The sequence below is a fragment of the Anser brachyrhynchus genome (genome assembly GCF_964034855.1).
Source record: "Anser brachyrhynchus genome assembly, chromosome: Z".
Taxonomy (NCBI): Eukaryota; Metazoa; Chordata; class Aves; order Anseriformes; family Anatidae; genus Anser; species Anser brachyrhynchus.
This window is the reverse complement of record NC_137697.1, coordinates 56,489,199-56,509,088: the sequence shown is the minus strand read 5'-3', so window position 1 is coordinate 56,509,088 and position 19,890 is coordinate 56,489,199. Positions and strand designations below refer to the sequence as shown.

The 19,890-nt window shown below is 38.3% G+C and overlaps 1 protein-coding gene across 16 annotated transcripts in view; it reads left to right on the top strand.

Annotated features, from left to right (window-relative positions):
• Positions 1-10,962, top strand: part of PAM (peptidylglycine alpha-amidating monooxygenase) — a 140,846-nt gene extending 129,884 nt beyond the window's left edge. For 8 of the 16 annotated variants that reach the window (XM_080572787.1, XM_080572783.1, XM_080572791.1 and 5 more), the window contains 7 exons: positions 56-256; positions 1,289-1,431; positions 4,250-4,349; positions 5,713-5,766; positions 7,889-8,092; positions 9,543-9,599; positions 10,128-10,962. In XM_080572787.1, the coding sequence (XP_080428913.1) occupies positions 56-256; positions 1,289-1,431; positions 4,250-4,349; positions 5,713-5,766; positions 7,889-8,092; positions 9,543-9,599; positions 10,128-10,309 (941 nt within the window). In that variant the 3' untranslated portion in view covers positions 10,310-10,962. The remainder of the gene's footprint in view (positions 1-55; positions 257-1,288; positions 1,432-4,249; positions 4,350-5,712; positions 5,767-7,888; positions 8,093-9,542; positions 9,600-10,127) is intronic. The other 8 variants (XM_080572788.1, XM_080572797.1, XM_080572798.1 and 5 more) reach the window with 3 other exon arrangements.
• The last annotated feature ends 8,928 nt before the right edge of the window (positions 10,963-19,890 follow it).

Genomic DNA, 19,890 nt, shown 5'->3' with positions numbered 1-19,890 from the left:
TTTCTAAGCAGAACTTTGTGTACTTTAACACGAATGTGTACATTTTGTGTTGCAGAGACTTCTTTAGGCAGAGCCAGACCTGGACAGTTTCGTATCCCCCACAGCTTAGCCCTGATCCCTGACTTCAGTCAGCTCTGTGTTGCAGACAGGGAAAACGGTCGAATTCAGTGTTTCAGATTAGGAACTGGGGAGTTCGTAAGAGAGATCAAGCACAAATCATTTGGAAGAGAGTTGTTTGCAGTTTCATATGCTCCAGGTAATATTTTTCTTTCCTGTTCTTCAGATTTCAAGTAGTTCTTTAATGCCAGTATGTCACTGTGTACAATGTCATTTCATAAAGAGTGCTATCATGTATCTTTAGCCAGATGTTTATTCTTTTTCAAAGTAATGCTGACGTAATGGAAAATTTTAGAACTGTCCTATTTTCCTGTTTGCAGTGGGGGGCATGAGAGAAGCTTGCATATAATCTCTACTCCTGAGAAATGACTGATTAGACACTCTAAATGTAATGTCAACAAGCAGATTATATTGTTTGCTTCCTAGTGACGGCACAGTCCATAATTAGTAATAATGTTTTAAAATGTTCATTTCAAGCTCCATTGAAGAGACCAAACTAAAGAGCTTCCAAGCCATCAAGTGTTGAGTTTCTAAAAATATAAAATCTGAAAGCAAACAGTTTTTATTTAGAAGTTGTGTAGTTTATTATCAAAATCTGATCATTAATACAATTACTCTATTAAGGGTTGTAGTCAGATTTTTAATACCAATACCGAAGGTAGTGAGAACGTCAAGATCTTGATGAGGAATTTTGGAATGTCAGTCTCCTGACTCTGTAGTTGATATCAAATTTAATATCAAGGTAATCTCTGTTGCATTTGCCTAGAATTTAAGAAATGGTGTACAAGTTAGGATACTCAGTATTTGTAGCCCACTGCTGTCTCTGACAGCAGGAGATGCATTGTAGGGAGAGCGAGCAAGTCTGACTCCATTTTGTAGTCCACTCCTCTCCTGCTTCCCATGCACCCACAACCAGTTTATTTAAGACTGTTAGGAAGTAGCTTCTGACCATTTCTTTATAGCATCTCTCTATAGACTGGTTGTCTGCAATTTTTCCCTGTGATACCTTAGTTAACTTTCCTATTGTCATTTAGTTTCCTGTTGAGTTACCTCTGTCTCTGTCAGTCACTCTCATTTTCTCAGACAGCTTTTTACATCAATACAATTACTATTGACCTGCACCGTAGTTTTCAAGGTGTGGGTTGTTAAAGGAAATCCAATGTTGTTGCAGGTGGTCTCCTCTTCGCAGTTAATGGAATGCCTTACCCTGGAGAAGCAGAACCAGCGCAAGGATTTGTGATGAACTTCTCTACTGGAGAAATAATTGACACTTTCATTCCACTTAGAAAGGTGGAGTATTGCACAGAGTGCCTGGTGTGTATAATTATGTATAGGAGATTGTTGGTAACATTCTACTTCTCCAACTTTTATACAACTATTGCAGGAAATTAGGTATTTTAAAATGTATGGTATTCAAAGGAATACTTCGTAATACAAACTTAGTGAAGATGCTAGAATTTCAGGTCTTAATTATACCACCTTTGAGATGATCCCTAGAGATGCCACCTTTAGTTAGGATAAGTTCGCTTTATTACTGGCAGATAGTTATTAAAAGCTAATTTAAAAGAAGCATAAAGGTCCAGAAATATTTATAGAATTAGATACTACTGTCCATTACATGTACAAAAAAGTGTTTTCCTAAGCAGGAAAAAAACTCAACCGTATGGTTACATCTGTTATTTGCAGAAGATTAATTTGAGGGCTAGATGTTATTTAAAGTGTTGTGCAAAATGAAGTTTAAAAATGTTTATTAAAAAAATATATAGATTGTCCTAGACAAAAGAATGACTCCCATTTCTGGGTAGCACATATACTCAATGATTTGCAGTCCGGTTTTAAGGGGTACTACAGAAAGATATTTCTTTTTGAGTATAGCAAATAGCTGTGCTGCCTACAAACTGACAAAAACTGACAGTGGGTTTATCGTCATTTTGAGATTCAGTGGGGATTAGATAATGTTAACTGTCTGTGCACAGTTACAGATCCTTGTAGATCTGTAGATCCTTGCTGTATTAAATTTTGACTCCAGACAGTAGAGAAGGTGTACAGTTTCATAAGGTGATCCAAGATCAGTCTTTAAACCAGGAATAGCTTGAGACAAGATAAATGAAAGTACTCCAATTTCAAACTTATTACTTTTAAATTGTTTTTCATGTTTTTATGGAATACTATACATACAAGTAAAATATGCACTTTTTTTCCATGATTCGGAAAAAAAAACACCTTATAAGAAAGATCATGAAAAACAAAACTTAAGTAATGAAAGTCTGTCTCATTTATTAATGTTTTGGAAGGATGACTATTGAAATGTTTAGCTAGTATATAACACCTGTATGTCTACGTCACTTCCATCCTATTTGGTTCACAAACAATTTCTCACATAAAGAAACATAGTTTGGGGTTACAGGGATTATTTTCTTTTATTATTATTATTTTCAGTTTTGATGTTGGTTGTGGGTTTTTTTGGTTTGGTGGTTTGTATTTGATTGTTTGTTTTATCAGTAAACAATTCTTTGTGTTAATGGTGTATAAAGGATGCACTATTCAGTCCTGAGATCTGAAATAGACCACTTACCAGAACTTACCCTGATAAGGTGGTTCACAATACTCAGTTTTCCAGTCTACTCACGAAAAGGAAAAATTCTTAATATAATAGCCGTACTTGCTGAAATGATGGATCTGGAAGTGTTAAGAATCTTGTTTTAGGGAGGAATCTGTAGCTCTCTATATCTAGACTAAGATAGTACATCCTCAGTATTTAGGCCAGAACAACACATGTTAACTACAAAGATACTGCCTTATCCCAGGTTTTTATTCCAGGTTCTTTGGTTTCTCAGTGCTGGGAAAGTGAACTGCCCTTTACTCTTGAAACTTTTTTCTGGGAACAGTAAAAATAGTTGGGAAGAGACATTTCTTCCAAACAGAGTCAGATGATTTTTTGGTCTTCTCTTCATTGTACTAATTTTAAGTTGCAGATGGATTAGGTGCTGCTGTGGAATGTGCTTGTCATGTGACAGCTTATTGCTTCTCATCGAAGTTCCTCAATTACTCTGTAGGTATCAAGGACAATAACTCAGGTCAAGAAATAAATGTGAATTCTAAAGACATGTGAGAAGACTGTTCTCGATAAACTAAAGGCAACATGGCCAAACTTATTATCTTTTACTGTGTTTGCCCACCTTTTATTTTAGCTTCTTCTCTCCAATAGATGCTTGTGTTACACACTTGTCTCTAGATTTTGCGATTATAACTGAGAGCCTATTAATATTTTAAGATAGCATAATAAATGTATAATAATAAGCAATGTCATCATTTAAAAGTAATTCAAAATAATAATTCAAATATTTTATGTATTTTGATATTTCTCCTGATCTGTCATACACAATCTGCCCTACAAAAATTGCAATGTATTTTTTCTGTTAAATTCTGGTGTTTCAATCATTACACTCCTAGCTAGCAAAATAGGATCCTCTGTTCACCTGTTCCAAATGTTAAATTTGTAAACAATAATACACTGGCATAGCATACCAACGTGCTTCCTTGATAAAAAAGAACAAGTTAGCTCAGACCTTTGCTAGATTTGGTGGAGAATGAGTGGTCTAGTGTCAGTGCTTACAGCTACTCTTGGAGTACATGCATTGTACATCACTATGTAGTATATAGTATGTACACTAGGTACATCAGTGTACTGATGGAATATGTACATACTTGTGTGCTGCATCTGGAGAATCTGTGCTCAACAACATTTAAGTTGCTTACTTTGCTTAAAAGATGAGAAATGAAAGCTTACAATGGGTGTAGCCACATGATACTATCTCAAAAAGTTCACCTTTAGTAATGTACATTTCAATCAAATATTAATTTTCTCAACATGATAGTAACTTACCACTATGTATGTGCACTATGCATCTTATATTTCACAGGATAAAATTAAATGTAAGAACATAAATATGAATTGTTTAGCATGAGTGTATCTGATAATCTCCAAGATATTGTCCCTTGAGAAGGCAAACATACAATGGAAATGTAATTCCTCTTCCCTTCACTCACATTAGACCTGCTGTTTTTTCCAGGACTGGATATGACAATGTGTAGACAGCTAAGAGTAATCTGTCACTCCTTTTCTTCACAGAGGTTTGAGATGCCGCATGATGTAGTTGCTTCAGAAGACAAAACAGTATTTGTTGGAGATGTTCATGCCAGAACAGTGTGGAAGTTTGCATCCACAGAAAGTATGTTCTTTTTGTTCTTAATGCCACAACTTCACATTTTGTATCTTGAGATCAGTGTCACTTATCTGGTACTGGTTTAAAGACAATGATTTAAGTACAGAACAACTGCAGAAGTTGTTTGAAGTGATCATTCTTCAGCATTACTCTGTCAAAGGAGAGTCCAGGGTGTGTGAGCTGATTTTTCATAGGAGGAGGAATCCAAATGCATTTGCCTTATGGTAGATTTGTACCTCATTGTATAAGTATATGCTTAAAAGTATGAGTTTTTTTGCATTTTAGGTCTTTCAATGCGTCATTTGCTGACAAGTTCACTGCTTCCTTTGAAGTTATCATATCAGAAACTGTCAGGGGCTGAAATATAAACACAAGTCAGTTTTAAACTTCTTTTAATTTCTTCGGGAATATTTATCATTAGAAAATTAATCTAGTATAATTTGAAGCCCTATTCCTATCAAAGGGAAACACTCCCCAGTTTTAATCCACTAACCCCCAAGCCAAACAGCCTGACTTGTGGGAGAGGAACCTGATGAGTCAGGCATCAGTTTAGTAGGATTCAGAGAGAGGAATAAAAAGAATAAGAATATGTAAGGATTTACAAATATACTTCAAAGGAATAAAAATATAATCTACTGTTACATTATATCAGATAAAAAATGTATGAGGGAGAAAGACTCAGGCTTCACGGTGTTAGTCAACCAGTAACTATTTGCTATTATAAATAAATTTCTGACTAAGCCAGTTATTCTGCATTTGTCTGTTTACATTTTATTGATTTTCTTATGGGTCATCTGGTATCAGATGCTGTTAGTAACAGGACACTGGACCAGATAAATTGTAAGCCTGACTGGATGTGGCTTGTTTCTGAATCTATTAACCTGAAAAAGAGCATTTCTAGGCTTCTATTCAAAGAAACATAAAAACAAAAAAAAATGAATTTCTTCATCACTTAGAGGTTAGATGAGGAAAGTCCATGTATCTTATTTTCTTTTTGACTGAAACTGCAGTATAACATTGCAGTAGCTAAAGAGTCCTGATTCAACCAGTCTTTAATCCATCATGATTTTGATTGTAATTAAATCGTGGTATTTTTATGGGACTCCCTGAACCCTTACACATGCCCATAAAGTGTCTCTGTGGCATAAGAGTTAATTATTGAAAACAGCTTTTATGAATCAACATCTCTTGTTTTTTCATGGTATTGTGAGCTATTGAATAGTTTACATTGGCTCTGCTTCGTGAAGTTCAGATGCTAATGGGATTGTTTACTGTAGGATTGTACTGTACATTTGACAGAGCTAGCAGGAAAATGTCACTGAGTGTCTTCGAAATGTCAGTTGTCCTGAAGAATAATTTTGTTTTACAGAAATGGAACATCGGTCAGTTAAAAAGGCTGGTATTGAGGTACAGGAAATAAAAGGTTAGTCTGATTCTGAATAGAAATTAAGGAACCAGTATTTTCACATAGACTATGACTGTTTCTGCCACTTTGGAGGAAAAAATGCTTACTAGTTTGATTGTTGTTTTGTTTTTCACCACCGTTTCATACAGTTACTGTACATAAACCGAGCTGCCACAGGAAGTAAGACAAAGCAGCTTGTAACCATTGTACCCAGTAGACACCTATTTACAACCAAGCAACATTTTGTTTTCAGTGGTGATGTGCTTCACAGACACTAAGATGAAAATTTAACTAGTGGATTAACTTCACGTCACCATCTGGTATGTGTGTTAGCCCCCTTAGATGCAGAGAAAGCTCTGAAACGTAACTGTGAGGGTTACTCCCCAGCAACCTTTCCCTTGCTCCACAATCCTCAGTCACCAAAAAGAGGTTATCTGGAACAGCAGTTGTTTTGTTTTTCTGCATAGTCTTTCTGCACACAGTCTTGTCAGTTACACCATAGCGGGGAAAAAAATCGTTCATTCTGTTCAGACTTAATTCCCTAGACTTACTACTTTTTTTTCTTTTTTCTTTTTTCTTTTTTTCATTTTAGCTGAATGAGAATGGGGAAAAAGAGAACGTAGAAATTTAATGTACAGAGATAAGGAAATACATGTAGATTAAGGTGAAGGGGGCAAAACAGTAATTCAGGCAGATTAAAAGTAATTCTAACCATTAATCTTCTGTCTCATAGGCCTTTTATGTGCAAGAGGAAAAATTTATTTCCCTTTCAGAAAAAACAGTACCTGTGCCTTTATAAAATGTTCAGAAGTTCTTAAGTGGTTTCCTTTGGTTGAATTCAGTGTTTCTGTGGTTTGCTTTATGCATGTATAGAAATATACCAAAGATTCCACCTGCCAATTGCAACATACAGTAGAATAAACTAGGCTGGCCTTATAAAACAGAGAAATTCTTATTGTGAAAACTGTTGTCCTTCTGTTTTATCTCTGTTGGTACATCAGTCCTCCCAAAGCACTCACAAGGGAAAGTGTGGACATCACAGCATCCACAGTATAGCTAATCTAGGGATATGTCAATGCATTTCAGCTTTCTTGAGGAAGATACCATGCTGGATGACATTTCTAATGCTACAGGGAATAATGAAATAGTATCACATGGGTAAGAAACAGTTTTTAAGTAAGCACCTCTAAAGGGAAAACACAGAGAACTGAACCGCTCCTCATAGATAGGCAAGGCGCTAGTGGAAAAAAAGTGCTCATGTCTGTTACTACTACTTGAACAGACAGCAAGTTATCTTTGTAGTAGTGTTATGTGAAAATTGAAGCCGCTACTATTCATCCAGAACAGAATGTCATTTTAAAATTTGATAGAGTCAAATAACATTTGTATTCAGTGTCTCCAATGCAGCTACTTCTTAAGACATGCTGTTAAATCAAGCATTAAAATACATAGCTGGACAGTTCTATTCGTTAAAAGTTAGCACGAAGAATGTGATCTTTTATACACACCCAAAACAATATGTAGAGGAATTTATTGAAATTCTTTTTCTTAGTGTAGATGGAGAGGTAACAAAATAGCCAGGAGTGAGTGGATGCCGTTTTCTAAAGCTCTTCAGATTTACAGAGCCGAAAGTCTTTCATGGGATTTAGCTGTTAGGAGAGTTTGACCCCCTGTCACAAATTTCTTGAAAATTAATTTAAATGTTTTCCTTTTTGTCTGTAATAATACAACACACACTGGATTTCTGTATTTATTGTGGAAATGTTATTACCAAAAGGAGATATTTAAATGATAGTAGATCACTATTGTTAGATTATTATTTGCCAAAATATCTTTTTGCTGGATTCCCCCATATTTTAAATGTTAGATTTTTTTTAAGGCAAAACTCTTCCTGACACCTCTCCTTTCCCCATGTGAGAAAAGGTGAGGGCATTCTTGCTGGAGAGTGGTATCGTTCAGGCTCTCTGCCTTACATTTGGGATAACATCAGCAAGAGCTAAAACTGGTTCCATAAATGTTTGCCTTTTGTTTCCTTGTTGCTCATCACTTCAGGTATTCTAGCTTGTTGTTTTCTGTAACAACTTGTTCTTTGTTGCTTGATGCATATGGATTGCCTGTGTAAATTGTCTTCTTTTTAAAGAATCGGAGACAATTGTAGAAGCCAGATTGAAAAACAACCCAGAACCAACAGACCCTCTAAAGAAGCAGGAAAAACAACATCTGGTCCGACAGGCCAGCACTGGAGTTTCCTTTGTTCTTATTACAACTCTTCTAATTATCCCTGTTGTTGTCCTGCTGGCAATTTTAGTATTTATTCGTTGGAGGAAGACAACAGTCTATGGAGGTAACCATGAGTAACTGTAGATCACAGTCTTTTGTTGTTCATTTCAACACATCACTGAACATTGAGGGACAAGGGTGTGAAGAGAGAGGCCTGCTGTCCCTTTTCCCTTGTACACAGTTTGGGTGATGCTGCATGCAAACTAACCATAAGCATACACATAACAATGCCTTTATTCTTTCACCTTAAGCCACCACCTTTTCACAACATGTGTCAAATGCTTACCTTTAATTGGCATCAAAAATATATTCATGTTATTGTCTAGAATGCATTAATTTTAATACTCAGTTCAGAATTGAATATTCAGCTTGGGATCTTTAAATTGTTGACAACAGAGGACTCTGTGGGTATTACAGAGGCATAAAAAATGCAAACAGATAAAATTTCTGAGATGGTATATTCTTATTCCCTACCATCTTATGCATTTTGAGATGTTTCCATGATGCACCTTTCTCCATTGCTATGAGGTCTTTGCTTGGTAATTACAATGCTATGTAAATTTGTTCTTAATTCATATTATATAATAGCATTGTTTCTGAGACATTGACAGACTGTAGTAGGAGTTTGATTATTACACTTCTTTTTCTTTTTTATTTTTTTGTATGCCATAAACAGTTGTATCAAGATAAACAAATAACAAAAATATATGTGGAACAGGCGAATAACAGTACTGTCATTGGCTAGGACATACTGTATGTCTTCAACAGTCTGATAGTACAGTTCAACTGAGCTGGATGTTTTTTATTTGCTGTGTTAAAATCTGCTTCAGGCTGTTTGTCATTGTTCAAGCACTTGGTGTGCTAACACTCTGGACTGTTACAGTACTGTAGTTAATGGTTGTGATCTGCAGCAGCATCTTTGCATTGGATTCTGATTGAGGCTGTGCCTGAATTTACAATGTCAAAGAGTGACACTGGTAAAGTAAACTTGCACAGATTTATGGAAACTGAGTACTATATACAGAAAGACAGTTTGATGGTGGCATTTTATTTTTCTTCAGATCAAGGATAGGAGTAGTAACCAGGGAAGAGTATACTCTGTTTTGCAAGAGAGGAAGTTCCTCCAACATATCTGAAGAAATTTACAGATCACTCTCTTTCGGAAAGCCAGTCATCCTTGAAGGGAAACTATACCACCTTCAAATGTCACGCTGTGTTTTTCAGTGTGCCTGAATGTAGCGCATGTTACAAATTACAGCTGAAGTAATGAAATTCTCAGAAATAACTTAGATGCGAATCTTCTTAATGGTTCAAGTAGCATAAAATAATCATTTGTTGTATGATTGTTCTGTTAGGAATTATAACTTCACCTTAACCAAGAAGCTGAAAATTCAGTGTCTTAGTGCTGTTGATCAATTTTATGAATGTCTTTGCTCTATGTCAGAAAATAGAGAAAATTACTTAAACAGAGTATGATTTTTAAGCTCATTTTTAAAATTTGCCTTATTTTTCAGCTGATGGGGAACACAAACTTGACTCGAATTCAAGCAGAGTTTTAGGCAGACTTAGAGGTAAGAAACATTTAAGATCTTGTAAGCACTCAGTAAATGGAGGCTTTTTCGTTTGTTCACTTCTGGTGAACAAGAGATTTGATGGAACTTTCTCAGAGCAAGGACTCGGGGCAAACCACAGGTGTTCTGTGGAAGTATCTTTTAAAACTCCTCATCCGTCAATATCTGCCTGCTGAAAACAATGTGTCACTACCACTGGAAGATGAGTGGTGCTTATTGTGTATCTGTTGAATGGAATGAAGTGCTCTGAGATTATGGTCAAAATCAGTAAAGACAAGATGGTAGGAACACAGATACCTGCATAAAGACTTTTAATGGAACGATGTATGCTGGGAAAAAAATCATTTGAAACTTCAAAGATGAATTTCCTTCCTCTTCCATAACGTATATAATTAGTTATTGTGCCTCATGCTGACCTTTAAAAAAACATTCTGGAAGGATACTTAAAAGAAGTGTTGAATGCATAGATAGATTTTTATTCCCCCATACAAGAAAGCAAAGCTTATGACAAGGGTTTCTTTTCCATAGGGAAAGGTGGTGGTGGCCTTAACCTGGGGAACTTCTTTGCAAGTCATAAAGGCTACAGCCGAAAAGGGTTTGACCGACTCAGCACAGAAGGAAGTGACCAAGAGAAGGATGAAGATGATGGCACAGACTCAGAAGAAGAGTACTCGGCACCTCCACCCCCACCAGCACCTTCATCATCCTGAAGACGACCTTTGCGTTCTCCATTATTATGATTCAGTCCAGAATGTCAGATTCCATTTCCCTTAAGCACGTTTAAGATTTTTGTGTATTTAATTGTAAACTGTACTAGTCTGTGTGGGGCTGTACACTGGTTTCTTTAATTTTTGTTTAGTTTTTGTTCTGTTTTTTAAGTGGAGGAGTGTATGGAAGTTTCATATCAGTGCCGTTGTTTTTTTTATGTGAACATCTTAATAAAACAAACAGTCTTCTTCTAATTGCAGCACTGATTTAAAGCAGTAGTATTTTCTCATATCAACTTGGGGATCTTTTCTGTATTTGTAAATAAGTCGTATTACCTGCTTCAACAAAGTATTTTTCCTATAAATATTCAGTTGCCAATTTCTTTTTTGTGCCTTTCCTCTTCAATGTCCTTAACCTGTTGCAGTACAGAGAAAATACAGTGCCACAAGAAAATGAAGCTGCTAAATCTTCTTCTATTTTTTTAAAATCACTAGCATTATATTGCATTGAAGGAAAAAAAATTATCTATTTAATTGTTTTTTCTTCTTCTTGACTTGATGTGTTTCTGGGATGTCTTATTTTTAGATGGTACCACTGTTAGAACACTATTTTCAGAAGCTGAATGTAATTTGTGTAATAAAGTGTTCGCAGAGCATTAGCTGTCAGAGTGTACTTTGGAATTTTTGCATACTTTTTAATTTTTTTGTATACAACTTTTGTAAAAGTTACACAGACCACTTAATACAGTAAAAAATTTAATGTCTTCTACCAGCAGATAAAACGTGCTATTTTATATGGAAGCTGGAAAATATTTTGCTATGTCACAAGGTTTGGTTTGTTGGGGGGAGGGGGGTTGTTTGTTTTTGTTTTTTTGTTTTTTTAAGCCTAATAACCAATATACATGTACAAACTCAAACTTAAAAGATTTAAAGAGGAAATATACTTGTATTATAAAACTGCAGGGTATTTAATAAAACATGGTCACAGCTAAGAGGAAACCCGTGTCTCAAATTACATACGCAAATTAGGCAGGGTAGGCATCAGTGCTACCTGATTTGTAGTACTGATTTTCTTGTTTCTCCTCTCTTCCTTTTTCATTCACACAAGAGTAGTCCATGATTCCAGTAATGTACTCCCTCTTTGAAGAGAAGACTTCTGGAAGAGTTGCTAGATAGATGACTCACACAGCCAGGATAATTAAGTGTGAATCATTGTGTGATGCTGTCACGATTTATCAGTCTAGTTTGAGGATCAGAGCATGATTAATCTTCTTTCAAAAACTGTATTATGAGCAGAGTGTACACAGCTGTAATTGCCACAGGGTTTTATGAAACTGCTTCATTATCGTCATTGCAGGTGTTGTAACAGACTACTGCTGGCGATGAAAAGAACTCCATTTCATAGTCTGTATTCGATGTTGCTTCCTCTCCAACTATTTTATATTTTCCTAATGTTACAGTGAAACCAGACTTTTTCTGTCTTGCTTTTGGAAGCAAGGCAATGTTATTTTAGCTGTGGCTTTTGGTCATCCTGTATAAGAATAAAGACATAAAGTAGTTAGGAAGGATCTTCTTAAAATTTTCAGAAAAAAAAAAAATCACATAACTAGTTTACAGGAAGTTTCTGATGAGAGCTATTAAAGCTGTGGTGGCACCACTAACATAGGTGGTGTATGTGTCATCAGATCTAAAAGATCATCAGCTTTTTATCAGATGTGATCAGTGAGTGTGTATTTTTCTAGCATGTGAATAGCTCACATTATGTCAGTCTGATACTGGGTGTTCTTTGCTTCCAGGTTTTAGATCACTGAAGATTATACATAGCTACCTCCTTCCTCCTGCCATTTGTTTGATCTTTATCGCCAATTGAAAACAAAAAAATATTGAGAGTAGCTGAACACAGTTTAATGGCAAGTATGAGTGAGGGCAGAGCAATTCAGCACCAGCCACGGTCCTGCTCGCCAGAATTCAGAGGCTGGTCTCTACAAGAAGCCGTGGGCAGACAGCTGGGTTGGCAGGCAAGCTACTGCCTCCCAACAGCGAGTACCTCTGTGGGAAGGGTGCACCTATAAATTTGTGCAGGTACGACAGCAGAAAATCCGAACCTGCTTAAAGGTGCTGGATGTTCTTTCTCAGTTACTCTTAGTAAGCTGCATCTTAAGAATACAATAAAGGAATACAGAGAATTTAATCATTGCTAGGATTTTAATAAATGAATGGACCATCCTCTAGCCTAGCAGGTCATAGCCACTAATACTGTTGTTTATATATTAAGTGTTGAATGCTGGTTATTTGATCTCAGCTAGTGGATTTGGAATACCTGTGTTTAATCAAATTACAGCAATTTTCCCTGGTGAGACCATGTTTTTTAATAAGCACGGACTTGCCCATTTTAAAACTCCAAAGACATGACGCTAAATTTCAAGAGCTGCTGATGGCTTTGAGATGGAAGAATCTCGGCTATTGTGGGGGCTGAATATTGCCATTCAACTTAGTTTGATGAGCCGGCAAGGCACTGTTCTCTGTAGTAGCGCAGTACCAAGCATCTCCCTGTTTCGAACAGGGGCCCTTGGGAGGGGTGGGAAGGACAGAGGCCACGCTGAGCGGGCTGCCAGTGCTGGGTGATTCAGCAGCCAGCTGCGAGCCAGCTGTGAGCCAGCTGCGCGTGGGGCACACGGTGGTAACTGCAAGCAGCCATGGGGAGAAACGGATTGTAGCAGGCAGGTAACACCAAGTCACCTGAAGGTGTCCCAATTAAATGGAATTAATGGAATTACCACCCCAATTAAGTGGCTGTCCTTGCCACAAGTATCATTAGGTGCTAATTGATTCCTTGGAAAGCATCTTGATTAAGTAGGGTTTTCTAATTATGCTGTGCACTGTAGTAGTTAATGAGGATTTATAGATCAATACAATAAACGGCAGCAGCTCCTTGCTTGCCAAAGATTTATTTATGTCTTATCAGAACTTTTAGGTCAGCAATATCTGTCATGTTACAGTGGATTAGGATTAAGTGTTGGTCACAGTACAGAGACCATGTACTGAAAGAAAAAAAAAATCATGTCAGTTAAGAGCTGAAATTATGCTAGTGCACTTTCTATGTAAAATAGATGGTAGTAAACCCTAAAGTTTTAGCACCCTGATTTTCCTTTACTTATAAGCAAGCCTGTTTTTTGTTTTTGTTTAATTCTTAAAAGTGAAAATATTTTTTATTCATTGCAAATTACCAAAAATTGTTAGCAAAATTTATGCTATGTTGTAACTGCTCTCAAACTCCTCTTCAGTTCCTGTGAAACATTGAGATTCATCTGCATAACCAAGCAAAACCTGCAAACTTCTTGCTGTTTCTGGACATTGTACTTTCAAAACAAAAAGGAGCATTCACCTGGCTTTGCTACACAAGTATTCGGAGAGGTGCATGGGAGAGGTATATCGGAGGCAACGGGCAAGTTGCTCTAGATGTTTCTAAATACTGAACTGCTCTTTTCTTTAGCTCCTTTCTGTTAGTGTTTCTATTAATTTGTTGCATGTGAAGCAACAGATTCTGCAAGTGAACCTTTGAGTGATTTCATTGAACAAAAACAAAACAAAACAAAAAAACACATAAAAGACGTAAATGCAAATTTTTTTTAGGGACCTGTGCCAAAAGTATAATTTTAATGATGCCATGGAACAATTTGTTCCTGGCAAATAGGGGTAACAGTTAAGCAAACTTGGTAAACAATTATTAATTGTTGACTACAATTAGTTTTCAAACTGACAAATATGAGAAACTGAAATCTTTTCAGTATTATTACTAGAATATAAAAAAAAAAAAAAGTAAGAATGGGGTATGGCAACCCATCTTCCTAGCCATCACAAGCCACAGCAGGTTGAATCTATTTTCTAATTACACAGGTGTTAAGAGCAGAACCCTGCCCCAGCCACTGCACTTCCAGCCCACAGTGCTTTGATAGCCACCACCGCCACAACGTTTATTATTGCTTTCTTGGCATGTCCTAAAGCTGCAGCTCAGGAGAGACTTGTTTGCTTAATGAAAAGCCTTAATGCAAAAAGGACTGGATCCCACGATGTTGCCATTTCTTCTTAAGTTGTGTCTCTCAGGTCCCACACTGCACCACTCACATTGAACTGCAGGGGTGGCCTCTTCCAGGCACTTCTCTGTGAGATCATGATCACAGCCACCAAAGTTCAATGGGTACTGAAAGGAGGCTGGGTCTCAGGAAACTGCAAAGCTATACTGAATGTTTGTCACCAGTGGCAGTTATGGTGTAAGCTACCTAGTGCTCCAGCAGACTATTTTGATACGTAACTTACATGAAAGGTCAGTCATGCAGCATTCAAACAATGCTGGTTGCATTGCTCCCAGAAATACACCTACATCTCCATAATTATCTGGCTCCAGTCTCCATTCTGATGTTTCCCACACCGTCACCTGCCTAAGTTTTTACTGACTCCTTCTGCATGAAGAAGCGAACAGCCAATGACACAAAAATGGCAGGCAGATGCCTGTGCTATTTCCCCAGGAACATTTCTACCTATTCAATCATACTTTATTTCTCCCTGACCCTCCACACACAGATGCCTTTTAACTAGTCCTTGAGCTAGTGGCTACCAATGCCCCCAAACCAATGTGCCAGCAGCAGGCAGCGTGCTCCAGGTTACATTTAGCCTGCTGGTGGCTTCCAGAACCTCCCTCCCATTGTTGTTTCTGAAGGATTTCCCTTCCCTACATGCACTCAACTACAGCCCACTGACAAAATCAGGAATGTGTTGACTCAGCCAAATGCTAAATCTGTGTGTATGGCTACAGGTATATTTGAAGTAAGCATTAAATTGTAATTCTTTTTCAGTTAACATGCTAAAAACAGCGTGTAACTACAGAGCCAGTGCCAAAACACTGACATGCAGCCAGTTCTGAGAACATACTTTGGGAAGCAAAGGCCTTCCTGGAGAAACAATTTTGGTAGCTGCCCTGCTTTCTCAGTGCCTCCGAGGCTGAGGCAGCACCGAGCACAGGGTGTGAAGGCCTCCAGGACAGGAGGCCACCCCACGACCATGCCAGCGGTACCCGGGCCAGCAGAGCCTGGAAGTTAAACTAAATGGAAAAAAATAAACTAAAATACTGCTGGAAGTTCGCTGAGTCCTGTCCTGTTGCTACAGGAACAGTTCCTGCTCTTTTTCTAGGGCTTTAATTTGTGGAAACGATGGATGACAGCTGATGAGATAAACATTCAAAGTCAAGTTAATCCCTCTGATGGGGAACCCTGTGCATTGTTAACCACCTATCACTGAAATTCTGCACAAAATAAAGAAGTCATTTTTTTTGTGGACTTTTTTTCCAGGAGGCTTTCACTGCTGTGCCTGCCAGCTTTGTGAAGTTATGATATTTTTTTTTTTTTTTAATGCCTGTGAACTGACATGGTGCTATTCATTTTGTACAGAAGGCGGCAGTGAGGCATAGAGAGATTTAAGGCATAAATTGTCAAAAAATGTCAAATACTTTGAAGTACTGAGTTTGTGAAATCTGATTTATTCCTTGTTAACCCACTTGGATATCAGTTTATACATTCAAGGCACTGCTTCTTGCTGTCAGCTGCAGCTCTGGGTACTCCCCTCCTTCTGATCAAAGCTCAGCAATTCTTACCAAGCACCAGAAAAGGACCACATACATTACAACCTGTAAATTATGGAAAGTTTTATCCATCTGATTTGTGGGCCACTGTGCTGGCAATCTGCAGCAGGGCAGCACTTCCTGGCAGACGGAGAATGCTGCACTTCCTACGACCTGCCCTGCTCACAGCACACCGATTTCTGCTACCAACGCAGCAAGGCTGCTGTGGGTCCCTTCCTCGCTGTCACGCTCTGCACAGTGCCAGGGCAAGAAGTGCTGCACAGACCACAGCCAGGAGCCCCGTGGGATAAAGATGCCCAGACCCACACTCAGAACCTGCAGCAACGTCTGCTACACAGGACAAATTCACAGACAGCTCACATATGGTGGTTTGTGCACTCACACAGCCCCATACTATGTCTGCAAGTGTAAAAGCAAAGGAGGAAAGGAGAACTGGCAGGGGAATGCACCTCTCAGGATTAGCAGTTCCTGAAGGCCTGTAGCAGGCCTAGCAGTAGGCCCATAGGTCTTCCAGGATGTATAGAAGAGGTAAAACCTATTATCTCCTGAAGACACTGCTAATTCCCCCTCATTTATTCAGCCTTCTAACTGAAGTGTCTGGTCTTAGGGATTTCTAAGGTGACATTTTCTTCTGTGGAATGCACAGGCAAGCAGCATGCTCTCAAGCTACGAGATGACGACAGCTGCTGATGTGCTGAGTTTCTGGCACTGGCGGGCTTGCGTGTTTTATTTTCAGGTACTCCAATAAGTTAATTGAAAGCACCCACTCAACTGCCATAAGAATAAAAATAAAATATTCCATTACCTATTTTGAAAATACCAAGGTTACTGTGCAAACAGATGTTTGATGCTAGGTCATTAGAGAAATGATGTCGGCTACTAAAGGTCATTGATACAGACAGATACTGTACCCAAATGCATAAAGGAAACTTATCTAGATCTCAAAAGCAGTGTTTCCAGAAGATTTAACTGCTTATTGTGAAAAGCAAATCATGACTCATCCCTGTCCTCCAGCAGGGAACATTCAGTTCTAGGGAGAAGGAGGGAAAAAACTTTAAAATGTCAAGTGTTGTCTGAAGCTGGAATGCAAGAGCACTTTAGCAAAAAATGGGCAAATGCTACACAAAAGTTCAGAAAGTATTCAAATAAGAGATACGGTTTTTATTTCATACTGAGATATTTTGAGTGCTCGTATAGGAGACTTTTAGTGAAAGATTGTTGTTTTCTGTTTGTTTTCTGGGATGTTTTTCATTTAACAAAACGGTAGCTGGTAATCAGTGGTAGTAGCAAACCCAAAGGAAAAACGCTTATATTCCTGTGCTGGAAGAAACAAGCGAATTGTCATTTCCTTCATGCTGTGCTCCCTTCTATTCCTCTTCTCTGAGAAAGAGGTCATGAGGGGGAACACTCTACATGAAAACGGAATTTCCATGAACGCTGTTACAACAGTAGTCTCCCGCTGCTATCCCATCATAAATCAGACCTGTGTGCCAGCAGAGAAGATGATTACAGATGAGCATTAGTAATTTTATGCAGGTTGGTCAAAACACGAGCCAGAAGCTGGTGGTGACGACTCACTGCGGGCACAGGCACATGCTCAGGAGCACTTTGCTAGGCTGAGCTGCAAGCTTTCCCTCAGCGTACCAGCCACAGCCTGCTGCTAGCAATGTCTCAGGTTTCCTGGTGGTACCTTTTTCACAGTTTCCAGTGATTGCTTTTTGAGTTGCTAGCTTGAAACTCATGTATTTTATTTCAGTAAACCTCCCACGTGCAGAGAAGGCCTGTTTAGGAGCACCCAAGAGACACTAATGGCTGCCTGTTAACACAGTATATTGCAATTACCAGGAAACCTGAATGATCAGCATTACACAATTTGTTAAATAGTTACTGTTTTTCCTGTCCACTGCCAGTTTAGCATTTTATTTCTCTCCAATGTAGCTATAACAAGTACACAGCACTTGTTACCCCTGCTCCCCTGCACACCTACCACAGAAAAGGGCTCCACTGAACTGTGTATGAATAAGGAACAGGGAAGGTAAAGCAAAAATATATATAATATATAATTACATATATATATATTTCATACACTCTTCATACACATATATATTTCACACACATACAATGCATCTAACAATATAAAGCCATCCTAGCAGATATCACTCTGGGTAGCGATCACTCTGCGTAGTGGAAGAAATAAAGGCAGATATGAAGGAGGAGGGAGTGGTTTAAATAACCTGGGTCTCTGTTAAAGGATCTGGTAGCCACCGTTCTGGCTGCTCGGGGAAGTTCAGGACTTGAATCGCCGCTACCCATGAACCTGGGCACAGCACCTGAACTGGCTGTTCTTTTTAAATTGCTGTTCCAGAGAAAAAATACTGTGTGACCACAGCGCTCACTACTGGGGGAAAATAATAAAATCCAAGTAAGGCCGATGCTCATAGTTACCAATTATGTCCTGTTTGCAAGCATTTCTTTTCTGTTGTAAAAAGTTCAATGTAATTTCACAGAATTCCCTAGCCTTTTTTTTTTTTTTTTTTAAGACAATAAGCATATTTCCCCAAGCCCACTTACTTTACTATCTTGACTGCACTACAGCAGAGATCCGAAGAGCAGCAGTCCCCAAAGGGCGGCACAGCCTGCAGGTAGCAACAGTTAATAAATAAATACAAGGTTGTGTTGCTGTCCACACCCACCGCAAATCCTGCGTGCTGCATGCTGTTCTGCACAACCCACATCCCCAGCTGCCTCTCCGCAACTGCCTTCTCAGTCTCAGTGGGGGAAAAAGTACTGAGAATTAAGCACATTCAGAGGGGTTTTAAGATCAGATGCTGGAATACCACCGTTGTGCTGAGCTGTTCTTTTACACAGCTCAGGCCCATGACACTGTAGGCATACTGCACAATGGGTGTGAATTTCTGCATGAGCTAGATACCTAATTAGCCTTGGGGACAAAGTCTTTTTACCTAAGATTAGCTGAAAAAACGTTAATAAATAATACTTTCTTTTTCTAGATTTTGTCAAAAGACTATAGCAATACAACCAGCTATTTAAGCTAACTAAAAGCCACCTGTATTATGTCGCATGACATCCAGCAGCAAAGATGACAGAATGCGGCTATTCAAAGAGCAAGATAAGCAAGTCCTCCTCAGCCATCTGACAGAAGTTGCTGTATTTCTAAATTCAGCTCTCTACACTAGCATTCTTCCTCTTCCTGTCACTCCTCTATAAATAGAACCAGCTTGCATTCATCAGTTTTCCACGTGAAAGAGTTCCTGTTCACGTAACTTTAGTAGTAGATATATTTTCATCTTACCATGAAATAGAGTCTTCTTTGCGGGAAGTCCTAGCCTGTAACAACTTACTCAAGGAATTCAGAGAATAAGCAATACTGGTCCTCACCTTTCCTAGAGAACTATCAGTGGAAATCTCCAAACCTACGCTAGATCTGGAAAGAAGTCAAGGAAACCAGATGTTTGTGAGGAAAGCACAAATGAATGCTGACCACTGTTAAGATTCTGCCACGTGTAAGGAACTGAAATTGCTCTCCTTAGCAGAGCTTTGATGAGCAAGGAGCAGCTAAAGGCCTCACTGTTTCATATGCAAAATACTCGCTGTATTTGATTTTGGCAGCTTTACTGTTTTGTGAGATCTTAGAATGGCGGGTTAGACTAAAAGTTACAAACTGCAGCTTCTCAGGAAGAATGAGAAAGAGTTCTGTAATAGGAAAAGGACAACATAAGGTTCTTTACGTTTGTACAGGGGAGAAAAAATTTATGTTAAGTTGCTTAGGTTGTATTTATCCCACAATATGTCTGCATGTTAGCAATGAGTCATGTAAGGATTAATGAAAACACTGTTACTGTGAAATGATGTGCTGTGTCCTGAGACAGTAACGGTAGGGTTGGGCCATATTGCCATTTTACCAGCAAAAATTGGAATGCAAATGCAT